Below are 15,163 nucleotides of genomic sequence, written 5' to 3' on the forward strand. Positions count from 1 at the left end.
TTTAGAACGATTAACGGATTGATCCATATACTAAAACTATCGCTATTTGTTGTCAATTTCTGTCAATCGTAGCCTAATGAAGGGGAAAATTGCTTGAAAGTTTGCACACAACCTGTAAAAATTACCTGCTGCCCTTTTAACAGTTAAATTAGAAAAATTGTTAATAATTTGAACATTTGCATAGCACTTCCTATTTGGCTTTGAGCTCACCCGGTCGAAATAACACCACCTGAATGGCCGCAAAGAGCCCATTACTGCTTTTATTTTCAAAACAAAAATGAGCACGTTGGCAGTGATCTTTTACGTTCTGAGAGGGAAGGAATGAACATCATACTGCTTCGAGAAAAATGCTGCCGCGATGCAACCTGCTTGGCGAAGGAGTAAAGCGAGATTCCTAACTGCAATGGACCAGAAGACTAAAACATCGCTCGCATCTCCGACAGCGATTACTGCTGGATCTACAGTCACACATCGCACCACATATTGACTGTGTTAATTTCAGGGCAGGGCATGGGTATATTAAGCATTTTTTGCTCTTTTTTGCGTTTCTTTGCAGCTAATAGTTTCTCCCGCCCTTTTTGGTGCTCATGAAAAATTACATTTAAAATTTAAAAAAACTCTCAACAACCCATGAGTCAAGAAAAACCAAAAAGCGATCCCCTTTCCATATTGGGAATTTATTCAATAATATTACTATGGGGTGCAAAAACGCACAAAACTGGTAAATATCGCAAAAAAACACTGCACTGCAAGTTTGGGAATCTCCCCGGGAGATACCCAGCCCTGGATTTTTAGTATTCTATTGCCAAATTGTTCATTTAAATTTTGAGATAGAAATAACAAACATTAACGTTTAGTTGTTTCCTAAAACGGGTTGCTCTGAGAATATTTTGAAAGTATAATTAAGTTGCAATATTTTTGGTTAACAGCTTGATACATACATTATAAAGGGAAAAGGTGTTATCAAATATCTTATGAACATATTCATTATTGCAAGAAAAAATCTGACTCGAGATTCAATTCTTTTTAAAACTCGTTTTAAGAAAATTCTTCATCGTGCTGTAAAAATGTTTTTATTCAGTACTTGTGTGTGCGTCATGCCTTGTCCGCGGCATCAGCATTATTTATTGCGGCTCACACGTCTCGCTATATCATTCAAACGCAGAAGTCGAGAAATTTAGGCAATTTTCGCTGCTACAGCGTCTATCAGGTTGCATGCTTGCGTCATTTTGACATCAAAAACTATAATAAAGCGAGATTTTTTTAAAGAAACCCCTCTAGGAATATTGCTTTTCAAATTTTGTTGACCAAAATGATTCTTGGCTCCCTTCAGCTATGAAATTAGTTTAATTTAATGAAGACGCTCGAGAATATAATATGAATTTAAGAGCAGAAACTGCTAACGGACTGAGGAAAAAGACTAAAAAGTGCAGATAAGATAATCAAGCCAGCGCGTGTGTTACTTCGATTTAATTCTGCTACAGAATCCTTACAATTTCAACTCGCATACGTAATTTTATGAGCTTATTTTTGTGTTGAATTGATATTTCAGGCGCATAACATTATAAATTGATTTTTTTTAAATTAAGAATTGACTAATCCAAGTGGGTCCGCCGTTTTGACGAAATTGTCCTAGCAGACGTAAGGTCGACACTGAAATAAAAAAACTGCCTAATTTACAGGGTTCAAAAGTTGGTCAATTTCTAAAAAGTTATAAATATTTGAAGGGAATTGTAGCTACTGTCAAGGATAAATTGATAAATATAAGGTGATAACGCCCAACAACTTTACCAATTTGAAAAACTTTGTTAAACAGAGATTAATGAATTTAATTTAAATCATAAAGTCCTGCGTGACTGTAGAAAAGAAAAAAGATTTTAATTTAAGGGAATACTGAAATAAGCCCCATTTAAAAATCATTTAAAAAACGGTGAAACGAATTTTTAAAATGTAAAATTTTTTGAAATTTAGAAATTCAAATTTTATTTATTTAAACTAATTGCAATTTCACAAAATTCAGTCGGCTTTGGTTACTTAAGTGAATACTTTTTTTAAAATTTCGAGTTTTTGAAATGTTTAAAATCAAACCCTCGCCATGATTTTTCAAACTCACGGAGACAATCGATGCCCGATGTGCTAAAACAGCCTCAGCAGCTAACTTCTTTTCTTCCACAAAGTCACATCGCGGCTTTCGCCTGCCTCCTCTCTCTCTCTCTCTCTCTCTCTCTCTCTCTCACACACACACACACACACACACACACACACACACACACACACACACACACACACACACACACACACACACACTCACACACACACACACACACACACACTCACACACACACACACACACACACACACACACACACACACGCACACACGCACACACGCACACACGCACACACGCACACACGCACACACGCACACACGCACACACGCACACACGCACACACGCACACACGCACACACGCACACACGCACACACGCACACACGCACTCACGCACTCACGCACTCACGCACTCACGCACACACGCACACACGCACACACGCACACACGCACACACGCACACACGCACACACGCACACACGCACACACGCACACACGCACACACGCACACACGCACACACGCACACACGCACACACGCACACACGCACACACGCACACACTCACACACACACTCACACGCGCACACGCGCACACGCGCACACGCGCACACGCGCACACGCGCACACGCGCACACGCGCACACGCGCACACGCGCACACGCGCACACGCGCACACGCGCACACGCGCACACGCGCACACGCGCACACGCACACACGCACACACGCACACACGCACACACGCACACACGCACACACGCACACGCACTTAGTCAAGGCAATCGTGCTTTTCACCACTGTAATTAATCAATCGGATATTCAACAGGATAATATGGAGAAAATAAAATGAAACAATGCTGCAACTTTATTTTTCGATTGAATGTAAATTTACTCACACATATTTATTTTATTGGCATTATTACTAATAATAGCTGCTTTAATTTTTTGACGTTATGTCAGGTGTATTATCTACAATCCAGTTCATGTAACTTGCAACGTCAGTATAGAGTAAATACTGATTAGGGTGACACAACGATCTTTCTTCGCCCTCAAACTCCACTCTTTTCGACATTCCAAAGCTGGCAATGCCCCTGATGAACCAACGACCGTCTTTTTCCACGGAAAGGCTGCCACCAGCGTCCCCGTTGCAGGTGGTCGTTCCTACAGTAATCAATGAAATTTACATTAATTCCAAATCTAATCAATTGTGCCAAACCATTAGTGTATCCGGCGCAAAAATTGTCTCCCGGCCTCAAATATTTCCCAAAAAACGCCCTTTTTGACAAGTAGCACTCTTTATGAGCTAAAATCGGCACTCGAGCCTCTTGCAGTTCATCTGGCAACGTGTAGTTTTCGACAAGCCCAAATCCAACCACCTTGAGAAGAAAATATACAAAAATTAAATCTATTTTTTGAAATCACGTACATCCGATACCATAGCTATAGTTCCAGCCACGCGATCCAAGTTAGAATCCTCGTTCCACAAGCAAATCGGTCGGATATGGTCGGTAATTCGTATTTTTTTCTTCAAAATCATGAGTCCGACGTCAGCACTAATAAGTTCCGTATATTTTGGGTGCACGATCAGACTGTGAACCTAAATGTTTTCAAAATTATTTTGGATTAGAATAATTTACGTGAAAGGTGAAACCTTTGTTCTCTGAACACCAGGAGCTGTTCTTTGTCTTTTATCATACATCCCAAGAACAACTATGAAGTCCTCTGCTTTTGATCCATAAAGACAATGTGCAGCTAAAAGTTATTTTTTAAATCGAAGTCATATAATGCATCATTTCTTTTGCTTCCCTACCAGTCAAAACTACTGTTGGCGAAATCAATGTTCCGCCACAGATTGTTCCAGTCTCCTCATTTTCAATGTAAGCATGCCACGGGTGCCCACTTTCCTGAGCTGTGCTGCCTCCGAAAACATGATGAATCGGTGACAAATCCTCGGAGAAATCATCATTGTCTCGTTTTCTTCTACTTTCTGCTGTCGGTTTCCTTCCACAGTCGGGGAAACTGAGGTTGTCTGGTGCGCTGAACTCTTTGAACGAATAATTCACTTGATTAATAAGTTTGCCGATAATTTGGTGCAGGTTTTAGAGTACCTATTTTTCGGGGTGTTGGCTGCGGCATCGACAGAGCATAAATACCTTTTGCATTTCTCACAATCTGGTCGATGTGTGGCAATATATCAATGTAAAAATTTCCGTGTTCAAATTTTATTGCTCTCATGAAATATCGGCTTTTGTATTGGTTCACCAAAATTCTGTTACCTGTTTTGAGTTAATAATGAGTTTCACGTATAAATAAATAAAAAATAAATAAACACTTACCCAAACCGTGATTGGGATCCTTCAAACAGAGGATATTTTTAGTGGGAATTTGAGAAATTTTCAAAATATCCAATTCTTTTTGTGATAGATTTTTGATGCATTCACCTGGTCCAGTCACAATTTCTGAAAATTTGATGGAAGCGATCAAGAAATGGCGTTAGACCAACAAAAGAAAATACATTGATGGTTAAAAGTGATTAAATTATAAATTTCTATTCGAATATAGGACACGTCCACTTGGGAGTCTGAGGTATGTATATGGGTGAAACAATTTCGAAGCGAAATAAAATACTAGAATAATAGTTTCAAATAATAAATGATACGGCAGCACCGTTAAAAATTCAACTCACTCTGTGTCCAGTGTCTATAATCTCCAATCTGCCAAGGAAGAACAAAATAATGCAATAAATACACTCTGAAAAATTTGTTTGAAAATAAAAACTACCCAAAAATGTTGCCATTCAAAGTAGGGTGATTCTGTTTGAAGTTCCAAACGCATTACGTTGTCTCGATTGAACAAACAAATGGGCATTACTTCACTAGGCATCTTTTCAGTTATGACAACTTTAGTAAAAGGAAGTTCTGTTATATTCAAAACCTGAAAGCGTAAAGAGGGAAAATATCTTAGTGTTTGTTGTTTGTTAAAAAGAGAAAATATTTACTCTTATGTCCCTTTTCATGCATTCATCATCATTTGGTGTCCACCAACAAGCTCTAAGAGAGACCCGTAAATCGTTTGCATCTAGTGTTGAGAAGCCGCATTTGCCTGCATATTAAAAAAATCTCTAATGATGATAAAGAGCAAAGAAAGACACACTTTTTACCTGTTAGGAGAATAGTTCTTTGTGAAATGGCTATGCCTGAGCAAAGTTCATTATTCCATGCTGTATTACTAACGTTTCTAACAGACACGGCCCAGCGGTACGGAGAAACTTCGTGACCACAGTTCTTGAAGCTCAGATTTTCTCCTTCGTCAAAATCTGGGAAAATATGGTCCAAAAACATAACTATGAAAGTCCTAAATATTTAATCTCAAAATTTTTTTAAAATATTCATAGATTTTAGCAAAACCGAAACAGCAAAATTGCGAATTCAGATTTGTATGTTTACATCATAGCATTGCACCGCCGCTCGCGCTCTGGCCGCCCCACGAGTCTTGGCAGCTTGGCAGCAACTATATGATATATCAATGAAGACGCAATTCAAATTTTATACCTAAATTTGATAGGAAAATAAATTAAATGAACTCTTACACGGAGCCGGGATGTAGTCGTCACTTTGAGTAGTTTGTGCGGCGCAAAGTGCGAGGTTGAAAAGGACGAAAAGTCCAAACCTCATCTCGATTACTTCTCTGGACGCAATGGACCAGGGCTGCTGCTAAACTAACGACACTGATGCCTTTTATTGCCCTTGTTGTTTTTTTAGCTTGGTCACGTGATTTTAGCAAGAGAAATTAACTGGTGTTTTTGTGCAGAAGGACGCGCGTAATCACCCAACGGAAGAGAGCGAGAGAAATGGGGGGCGTGAAATCGCGTGCCAGCCACCACGAATTAACAGTAGGATAATTTAGTAATCATTACATATCCATTGCCAAATCGTTCATTTAGATTTTAGGATATAAATTACAAACATCTTACATAAACGTTCAATTGTTTCCTAATACGGGTTACCCTGAGAATAATTTCAAAGTATAATTTAATTGCATCATTTTTTGTTTGCAGCGTTTGCAGATGAACGCCCTGGAAAATGTTTTTATTCAGTACTAGTGTGCGGCATATTTTGTCCGGCATCAGCATTTTTTGGCGGTTCGCGCGTCTCGCTATCATAGAAACGCTCTCTCTTTCTGAGACTGCATTGGCCTTTATAATTAAGCAAATTATTATAACGAATTTTTTGTTCTTAAATTAATGGCGTGTTAGAATGGTCCTGCGAGAAATGACTATGCAATCGCATACCCCGTCAGGACTTTGCAAAAATGCAAGCCACGAGGTGTGGTTTGTATTTTCATCCCGAACGCCACACTCGTGAAAGCTCAAATTTTCTCCTGTGTTGAAAACTTGTAGGTATAGGCAGAAGACGTATTTTAGATTAAAAAAGACAAATCAAAAAGCTAAAATACAAATAATACTCACGTGGAGCTCGAATGTTGCATTGAGCGAGGCTGACCACCAAGCCGAGGAGGATAACAAAAAGGTATCTGAAATCCATTTTTCATGCACGCGTCTGTTGAGCCAAACAACTCTGCGTCTCTGGCCAGCATTTCATGATGGGATGAAGTTTATATATCGGCTTCAATTATTTAAATCAAAATTTCCTCCTCTGATAACAGAGGTCGCAGGGCAATATTGAAGACATTTCAGACATAAATAAATTTGGCATAAGATAATTATGTTCTAATAATTGTTTTGGTGAAAGAGACAAAACATCAACATCACCATTCGCAGTGCTACAGATTTTTTTTAAATAGAATGTTCTATATAATTTTAATGGAAGATAGTTTATTTTTAAAAACAAATGAGGCTATATAAAAATTTGCTTATTCATAAACTTCACTCCAATTTATCACTGCATTAATCTTTAATAAAACTGAGAAGTGCTGCTGGGTCCTATGCCCGCCGACAGCTCTTATCGCAGGCCTTTTACGCCCATCAACTGATAGCGTCGCAAAATATATGTCTGATTGGTGTGGGAAAGGAATTATCTTTTGGCTGCTCTGAAGCAACTGGATGAAAAAAAACCGTTGGATAAAAATTACAACAATTTTTATTTGTTCGTAAGCAGCTGAAATTAGCTGTCAAACGGAAGTGGAAGGCTCAACTTCCTCATAAATCACTTCTCCATCAGGAATAATCTCCTGAAATTTTTCAGGAGCTTTGGCTAACATGCCCTTATTTTTTCTTTTCAAAAATCGGAACCAAAATATCTGGAATCCAATCGAGAAAAAGCTGAACACGTTCCAACAAGATAGCACCACGTTCAAAACGCGTAAATTTTGGAGAACACGATCATCACACCCGTGAACTGTTGCATTTCTTTTGTCCGCAATTGATGGGCCGGAAATATTAAATTCTGGGCCGAAATATTCATCTCTCTTTCCGCACGCTGAAATAATTGGTTTGATAGTTAAATTACCTTTGATGGAAAAAGAAAACAAAAACAATTATTTTTACCTGGCAATAAAACGTCGGAGTCGTTGTACAAATAAGACCTGGCGCCGACTGCTGCCCTGAGCAGCTGGTACTTGGTTCCATTCCGAATCAGAAGCCAAAGATTATTGCAAGTGTCAAAGGCGAATGAAAATGGAAATTTATTCTTCAGTTCTTCTTTCTAAAATTAAATGCAGATTTTTTACAATTTTTGGCAAACTAATCTGAAAGAATTCAGGACAGTTTGATATTTATATTAAAGACCGTCTTTGACGAAGTTTCTGAGCACACCAATCGATTCTTGAGGGTCGAATTAGTTAAATTGGTGATTTTTCCGACCAAAAAGTCCAGCGCGACGTAAGAACTTTTTTCCCGCCAAAACAATATGAACGTATATGCGAGAAATGCGCATGCGTCAGAGCTGGTTTGAGCACTTGCAGAGAGACCACCTGCTCGAATGATTTCTTTGTCAGATCCAGCCAGCTCTGACGCATGCGCACTTCTCGTTTATAGCTTCATATTGTTTTGGCGGGAAAAGGTTCGTACGTCGCGCTGCACCTTTTGCTTATCGAAAAAATATCGAATTCACCTCATTCAACCCTGAAGAATAGATTGCTGTGCTTAGAAACTTCGTAAAGACGGTCCTTAAGAAAAATTACAACCGCGTATACGTTGTTTTCGTGATTTTTTTATTCACAATTAAAAAGAAAATGAATACCTGGTAGACAACCTCCTCGAGGAAAGGATCGGCATTGGTATCCCAGGTGGCGATGCATCCTTTTCTCTCAAGATCAAAGTACAATTTCCCTCTGCTGTCCATGAGCATCCTCCTGGATCCCTCCGTCTTATTTCCCACCAAATAAGGATTAACTTTCTTGTCTCCTCTCCTGAGGCTGGAAATAGGAGCCGTGTGCACTTCTGTTTGAGTTTGATCGGCGAGGTAGAGTAATCCTCTATTTATTTTCGGGGAAAGGGCGAAGGCACTGAATTTAACTTTCTCGATTTTGACCGTCCACGACGTATTTCGCTTTAGACTGAAAACCACTATTTTTGCGGCTTGAAAATCTGGAATATAGGCGAGCCAGTCGTCGTCTGGCGTCTCGTCGAGCACAAACTCGCGCATATCCTTTTTAGATAAGTCGTGAATGGCGACGTGATAAGCAAACTGGTGGACGAGCACGACGGAATCGTTGTTGGCCAGGTCGAATATCCACAGTTTGGTTGCTGCACAATTTTTAGTTCCTCTGTCCAGCGCCCAGAGGCGGCCCACGGGGTCCACTTCCAACCCCTTTATTTCTTTTATTTTTTCACAGCCCCCTTCTTCCTGCAACAAAATAAATATATTATTATATATTTTAAAACCTTGTAATTTTAATTTAAAAAACTTACGTGCATTGTCCACGACGGAAAAGGACGAAGTTTGGGTTCGCGGGACTGCGCCTCAGTCATCGACAGCCAAGTCAGAGTGACAGGCACGCCAAAAATATAAAAGCTGATGAAAATGCGCTCTCGAAACACTGCATGGTCGTAAGTCAAAATATTGTTGGGTTCGTAAACGGTCTGAAACGAGTTCTTGTGGGAGGGCCAATTGAAGTTCAACTGTTCCCAAACGAAGACGGTAGAGAAGTTTAGGCCACAAACTGCAAACGGACTGAGCAAGAAGAGTAGAAAAGAGAACCAAGCCATCGCGATTTAAACTGGAACTGAAACTGTTTTACAGGGAAAGGAAACCAACAACTTACTCTGATTGCGTGAAAGCGGAAATTCAAAAGCCACATTTCTTTCTATTTAAAGGCCTCTTAAGGTGAACTTGTTTTTGTAGACACTTTGAAGTTGGAATACTGTAATTCTAACAAGCAGTTTATATCAGAAACATTTTGTTTTAATTCGGAGATGATGGTGACAAGAATTAACAATGCTGGTTTAAATATTAAATTCAATAAAACGTTTAAATTAACACACACGAATTTCTCCATAAATATAATACATCAAGGAATCTAAGTGCAATAACGAGAGTCATAAAAACAGGAACTAAGTGTGGTGGCGACGGATCTGTTATTTTTCACCGCCTTTCAAAGCAGACGCGGAGAGAGAAGCTTCACAGACGCTTGACCTGAATGAATAAAATAATTGCAGGTGCAATTTTTGATTTTATTAGATAAAAACAAATTTAAATAATTCATTCCAGACATTTATATAAAAAATTAAATGCTGCTAGTCTAAGAGAGTATGTGAATTTCCCGTTTCTGAATCTCAATGTAGCGAAATAACAAATAAAAAACTTGATTTTTTGACTCAATATTTAGTTTTTTAAAAGCTATTTCAGATTAAATATTTAGTGTTATTTTATTAACAGATTCTTCTTAACTATTCACGAAACCAAAAGCTAGAAACACACCCAGAAGCTTCCTTCTTTGCACTCGATTTAATTTTGTAACTATAGCGGAAAACTCGCCAGCGGTTTGACAGAAGTCAAATAAAAAGCGATGTAAATAAATAATTATTATGCATTTTAAGTTTGCAAAATTTTAATCAGTCTATTAAATATAGACTTTGCAGTAAAAAGCTCTTTTTCATTTTTTTTTTTTTAGTAAAAATGCGGACATGGGAAAAGCAAAATAAAAATTAAATCCTAATTAAATGCGCTTCTGATTGCCGCGCGGGCGCCGGCCGGCCGCGACGTGTTGGGCGGCTTCTGCTCTTATTTTTCTGCTCCATCCAAGCGATGACATCAAATAAGAGAGCACGTGGTCTAGCCGCTCGCTGTAATCAATGGTGTGCGAGGAAGCGACAAAAAACGGATGATTCATCGGCCAGCAGCGAGGAAAATAATCTCTTTGTTGAGATGCGGTGGCTTACATAACCCTTTTTTAATTGTTACAATAAATGAGGCTTGAAAATCACTCTGATCTGAAGGGTAAAAATATATAATAAATAAATCTGCGCTTTATTTGTAAAGAACTGTTTTTATTGTTTCTTGCTAAAATACATAGAATCGCAGAGCTTCTTTTACTCCTCGTCGGTATTAATTGCTACACGATGCCTTGGTATTTTCTAAAATTGCATTGATAATCAGTGAAACTGTCTGTTCAAAATACGATGGTTTGCTTTACCTTTCTAGCCCTTAGATGAAGTTGCAGAGATACATTTTCCGCGTTTTCTTGTTTGCCCTCTCGGGCAGTCATCCTTCCCAGGAATCATTATTCGTGGAAGCGAAAGTTGTACATGTTCTTCTGAACCTGAGTCTGTTTCAGTGGGAAAAGGCGAGACAGCTCCAAGAAGAAGGCAAACAGCCAGGAGGAAGAAGAGAAAATGCTTGGCGTGCATCTTGGTAATCCAGACAGCGTGCAGTGAATTTATTCTCGTCGCATTCAAATGTTGCATGCAGCATCACTCATTCTGGGAGCTGACATCTCGCGAGTAATGATACAACTATTATTTGCAATGTGCGAAAGAGCTGTGAAATTTAATCTCAAATTTTAGAAAACGTGAAATTGATGCAGAAAAATATGTGAGGTTTTATTTAAAGTAAAAAGGCTCATAAAGATGACAGAAAAATTAACTCTAAATTTAAAAAAATAACAATTCGTTCGCATTTGAATAAAAATGTTTCAGGCAAGGGTTTTTAAGAACATTCAGGGTTTTACTCTGCTCAATTTGTGGCACAGCTGATCTGTCGGGGGGAAAGCGAGAAGCAGCATCGAGAGCAGCAAAAAAGGAGCCGCCGCGACAGAATGTGTGGCGACGTTTGTTCGTCTGCTCGACACTTTGACTCCTCGCTCTCTTGCATGGCTAACAACCAGCAATTTATCGGATGTGGCCATTCTGTTTTTTTTTTATCTGACGGAGAAAAGTCACTTTTATAACAGCGTCCGGTCCCGGTGTCAAAATATTAAAAAAACATATAAATAAAGAAAGGATGAACGACAGGATATTTTTATTTAAATTTAAGCGCATATAGTTTGCTTCTTGTCGCGACCTGTAAGAATGAGGGAATGCCGGGAAAGACTGCTAAAATGGACCTTTGAAATTCCGACATTGCTCGTATTTTCAGCCGAAACACATTTCGCAGCCGATTCTCGGGCCCCGAATAAAACGTACGTTCCATTTTCCTCACGCATCGCAATGACGAGCGTCTGAAAAAAATGTTTTCTATTTTAAAATTGCTGTGAAAGTTCGTAAATTAAAATGAACACTTCCGCTGCGGCCCGAGTTGTTAAAATTACATAAAGATTTATTAAAATTATAGATCGGGTGAAAATTTGAAAACGCGTTACAAAAAGGAATCCATTAAAATAAGTGTATTAATATTCTATAGAATTATAATTTAATTGCATTGGAAACTGACAAATTAAATTAATTTTATTTCTTTAATAGTAAATTAAATAAATAAAAATTATATTAAATTAAATGAAAAAATAAATTGTGAAAAATTATTACGATTTAAAAATATTTAAATTAAAAAAGTTTAGATATTTTGTGTTAAATATTTAAAAAATAATATTTTATGCATTTATCTCTGATACGGTGTCCGCCGGGAATTTCAATTGCGGCGGCCGGCGTCGTTTCGGGCGTTTAAGCGCAGAGTAATTTCTCTCACTCGCGCGCGTCCTCCCTTCCAAATAAATGTATCCAATTGTGCGCGTAATGATGGCGAACGCGTTCACAAGGAGATACGAGAGGGAATAAATCAACAAACAAATTAATTAATTTCACATTTTTTTAAATTTATATTTTTAATATAAATATTTTTCCGTGCGCATTTTTCCTGAGCATGTGGTCTTGACCTCGCTTTTATTATCACAATATCCTTCACGCAATAAACGTTGGTGGTTTCCTGTGTTTTTAAAAAGGTTTCCTCGACGGAAAAGGAAAATATAAATTCACTCAAAGCCATTTTTAAGCGTGATAATGGCGCATCGGTTCTCCTTTCTGATCTTGTTTCTCAGCCCGTTTGCAGTTTCTGGCCTCGACTTTACCACCGTGTTCGAGTGGGACCAGTTGGACTTCAACTGGACTTCCGAACAGAGCCCACCGCCAAATTTTGAGAGCGTGAATATTTTGACTTACGACCATGCAGTGTTCGGCGACAGAATTTTCGTTAGCCTTTCTCCAAAAATAGGCATTCCTGCGACCCTTTCTTACCTCTCAGTCAATGACGTTGCACCAAAACTCGCTCCTTTTCCATCGTGGAATTTGCATGTGAGATTAAATTAATTAATTTTATTTAAAGACTGTCTTTGACGAAGTTTCTGAGCTCACCAATCGATTCCTGAGGGTCGAATTAGGTAAAATGGATGCTTTTTCCGACCTAAAAGTCCAGTACGACGTGTGAACTTTTTTCCCGCCAAAACAATATGAACGTATTTGCGGGAACTGCGCATGCGTGAGAGCTAGACAAAGAGGTCATTCGTACAGATGGTCTCTCTACAATCTACAAGTGCTCAAACCAGCTCTGATGCATGCGCACTTCTCGAAAATAGCGCGAATACGTTCATATTGTTTTGGCGGGAAAAAGTTTCGCACGTCGCGCTGCACTTTTTGCTCGGAAAAAAGATCCACTTTACCTAATTCGACCCTCAGGAATCGATTGGTGGGCTCAGAAACTTCGTCAAAGACGGTCTTTAACTGTGCTGAAATTTTTCAGGAAAAAGAAAACCGCGACAAAATGGAGGAGGTGAAGGGCCTGGAAGTGGACAGCCTTGGCCGTCTCTGGGCAGTTGACGTGGGAAGCAATAATTCTCCTGCTAAACTGTGGATTTTTAACCTCAGCAATGGCGATTCTGTTGCTCTCGTTCATCAGTTTTCCAGTCTCGTCGTGAGCTATACTTATAATCGACGAGATCTGCGAAAGCCGGTGTTGGACGAAACAGCAAATGACTCACTAGCCTACATCCCAGACGTTAACACAAATAAAATAGTCGTGTTTAGTGAAAAAAGGAACGAGTCGTGGAGCGTCCAAGTGAAAGAAAGAATTTACTTCAGTGCTCTTGCCCTTTCTCCGAAAAACAAAAGAGATTTTGTCTACCTCGGCGATCATGTCCAAACATACAAAAACCTGTACAAAATTCCTATTTCCAACCTGAAGAAGGGGGGAAAAGTAGAAGTGTCCCCTTCATTCGTGGGCAGCAGGAATGGGAGTTCGTGGAAAATGCTCATGGACAGTAGAGGAACATTGTATTTTGACGTTCGGACGGACCAGGATGAGCAGGGACGCATCGCCACCTGGAACACAAACACACCTTTCAACGAGGAAATCACCTTCCAGGTATTTTTTCACTGTCTGTACAAAATTTGTGTGTTAGTTATGGTTTGATAGTCCTTTTTTATTTTAAAAAATGATGTTAGTTAAAAAGCTAACCAATTTTTTTCATACATTTCTGACCAAAATCCTACATTTTTAATTTTACCAGTTACGCCCTCTTTTTTAGCAAAGCAAATTAATTATTGCTTCGAGGGTGTGAAAAATTATGAAAATTTAACAAAAAGAAGATATTATAAAAAAATAGTACTTTTGAGTTTTGAAAGTAATTTTTTATTTTATCAAAAATTGCAGATTTTCCGAAAGGGGTGTGTTTTTGGCCTCATGAAAATTCAGCAGTTGATAGTTGCGATAAAAACTGCCAATATTCAGACAGCTGATTAAAATTTTGAGTTTTGCCTATAGAGCAATTTTTTCTGAAATTTCCCATTTTCGCACAAAATTCATCTGGATATTTCAACTGGCCGTTAGAATTAAACCTGTGTTATTTGTGTTAAAGGATTTTGCGTGGAAATTCACTATCATTCCTCTTTAATTTAATTCATTATATCTATTTATTTCATGAACCAAAACTCTGATTTTGAATGAATAGTTTCAGTTTTCGCTTACACGTTATTCGATTGCCTTCGATACGTGTGGCAATCTTTGGCTTTTGCTTTGGGATGGAAGGAAATACCAGTTGCTCAAGGCGGCAGTCGGCGCCAAATCCTATTTATACAACGACTCTGATGCTTTCACAGGTAGAAATTTCTTATATTTATTTTTCATACTTCTATCATCCTTCTGATCTTCTATAGCTTGCGGAAAAAGAATAAGTGACTCGACGGTAGGCAGCGGAAACGCTGCAATCGACTGTAGTGGTTTGCGGCATTTGAACGTGGTGTTGTCTTGCTGGAATTTGTTTGCATTTTTCTCGATCGGACTACAGATATTTTGGTTTCGAGCGTTGACAAGGAAAAAATACGCAATTTTGAAAACCAAAAAGGAGCAAGAGGAAACGTACATGCCCGCTGATGATCCCGCAAATTTCCAGCGGACTTCTTTCACTCCCGGGGAACCGATTTACGAAGAAGTCAAGCCTTGCACGTCCTCCAATTCCACATGTCTTGAAAGCCAATGTTAAACGCTTTTATATTTGATTTACTTTAAAAGTTAATAAAAATATCAGTGTTGTTTTCTTAATAAAAAAAACACACTTTTTTGTATTCCTGTTTTGCGAAATTAACTTTTTCCCTGCTCATTCTGCTTCACAGACTCAAAATAGTTTTTTTTTTAATTTTCCGTCCAATGATTTAAGGTCCAATTTAAAACCAAT

The 15,163-nt window shown here is 38.6% G+C and overlaps 3 protein-coding genes across 3 annotated transcripts; 1 reads left to right on the forward strand and 2 right to left on the reverse strand.

Annotated features, from left to right (window-relative positions):
• Nucleotides 1–2,968: 2,968 nt before the first annotated feature.
• Nucleotides 2,969–5,809, reverse strand: LOC135936747 (serine protease gd-like). The gene is made up of 12 exons (XM_065479685.1): nt 5,694–5,809; nt 5,265–5,420; nt 5,103–5,206; nt 4,886–5,038; nt 4,791–4,818; nt 4,441–4,563; nt 4,213–4,380; nt 3,915–4,148; nt 3,756–3,856; nt 3,540–3,701; nt 3,321–3,480; nt 2,969–3,265 (listed from the first exon to the last, which is right to left on the reverse strand). The coding sequence occupies exons 1-12, from the start codon at nt 5,776–5,778 to the stop codon at nt 3,042–3,044; spliced, it is 1,698 nt and encodes a 565-aa protein (XP_065335757.1). The 5' UTR covers nt 5,779–5,809; the 3' UTR covers nt 2,969–3,041.
• Nucleotides 5,810–7,234: 1,425 nt separating this feature from the next.
• LOC135937592 (protein yellow-like) lies at nt 7,235–9,272 on the reverse strand. The gene is made up of 4 exons (XM_065480751.1): nt 8,976–9,272; nt 8,305–8,910; nt 7,611–7,767; nt 7,235–7,542 (listed from the first exon to the last, which is right to left on the reverse strand). The coding sequence occupies exons 1-4, from the start codon at nt 9,270–9,272 to the stop codon at nt 7,235–7,237; spliced, it is 1,368 nt and encodes a 455-aa protein (XP_065336823.1).
• A 3,839-nt stretch (nt 9,273–13,111) lies between these two features.
• LOC135937044 (uncharacterized) lies at nt 13,112–14,998 on the forward strand. The gene is made up of 3 exons (XM_065480110.1): nt 13,112–13,854; nt 14,441–14,588; nt 14,646–14,998. The coding sequence occupies exons 1-3, from the start codon at nt 13,255–13,257 to the stop codon at nt 14,969–14,971; spliced, it is 1,074 nt and encodes a 357-aa protein (XP_065336182.1). The 5' UTR covers nt 13,112–13,254; the 3' UTR covers nt 14,972–14,998.
• The last annotated feature ends 165 nt before the right edge of the window (nt 14,999–15,163 follow it).

This window comes from Cloeon dipterum, chromosome 2 (assembly GCF_949628265.1).
Source record: "Cloeon dipterum chromosome 2, ieCloDipt1.1, whole genome shotgun sequence".
NCBI classification, from domain to species: Eukaryota; Metazoa; Arthropoda; class Insecta; order Ephemeroptera; family Baetidae; genus Cloeon; species Cloeon dipterum.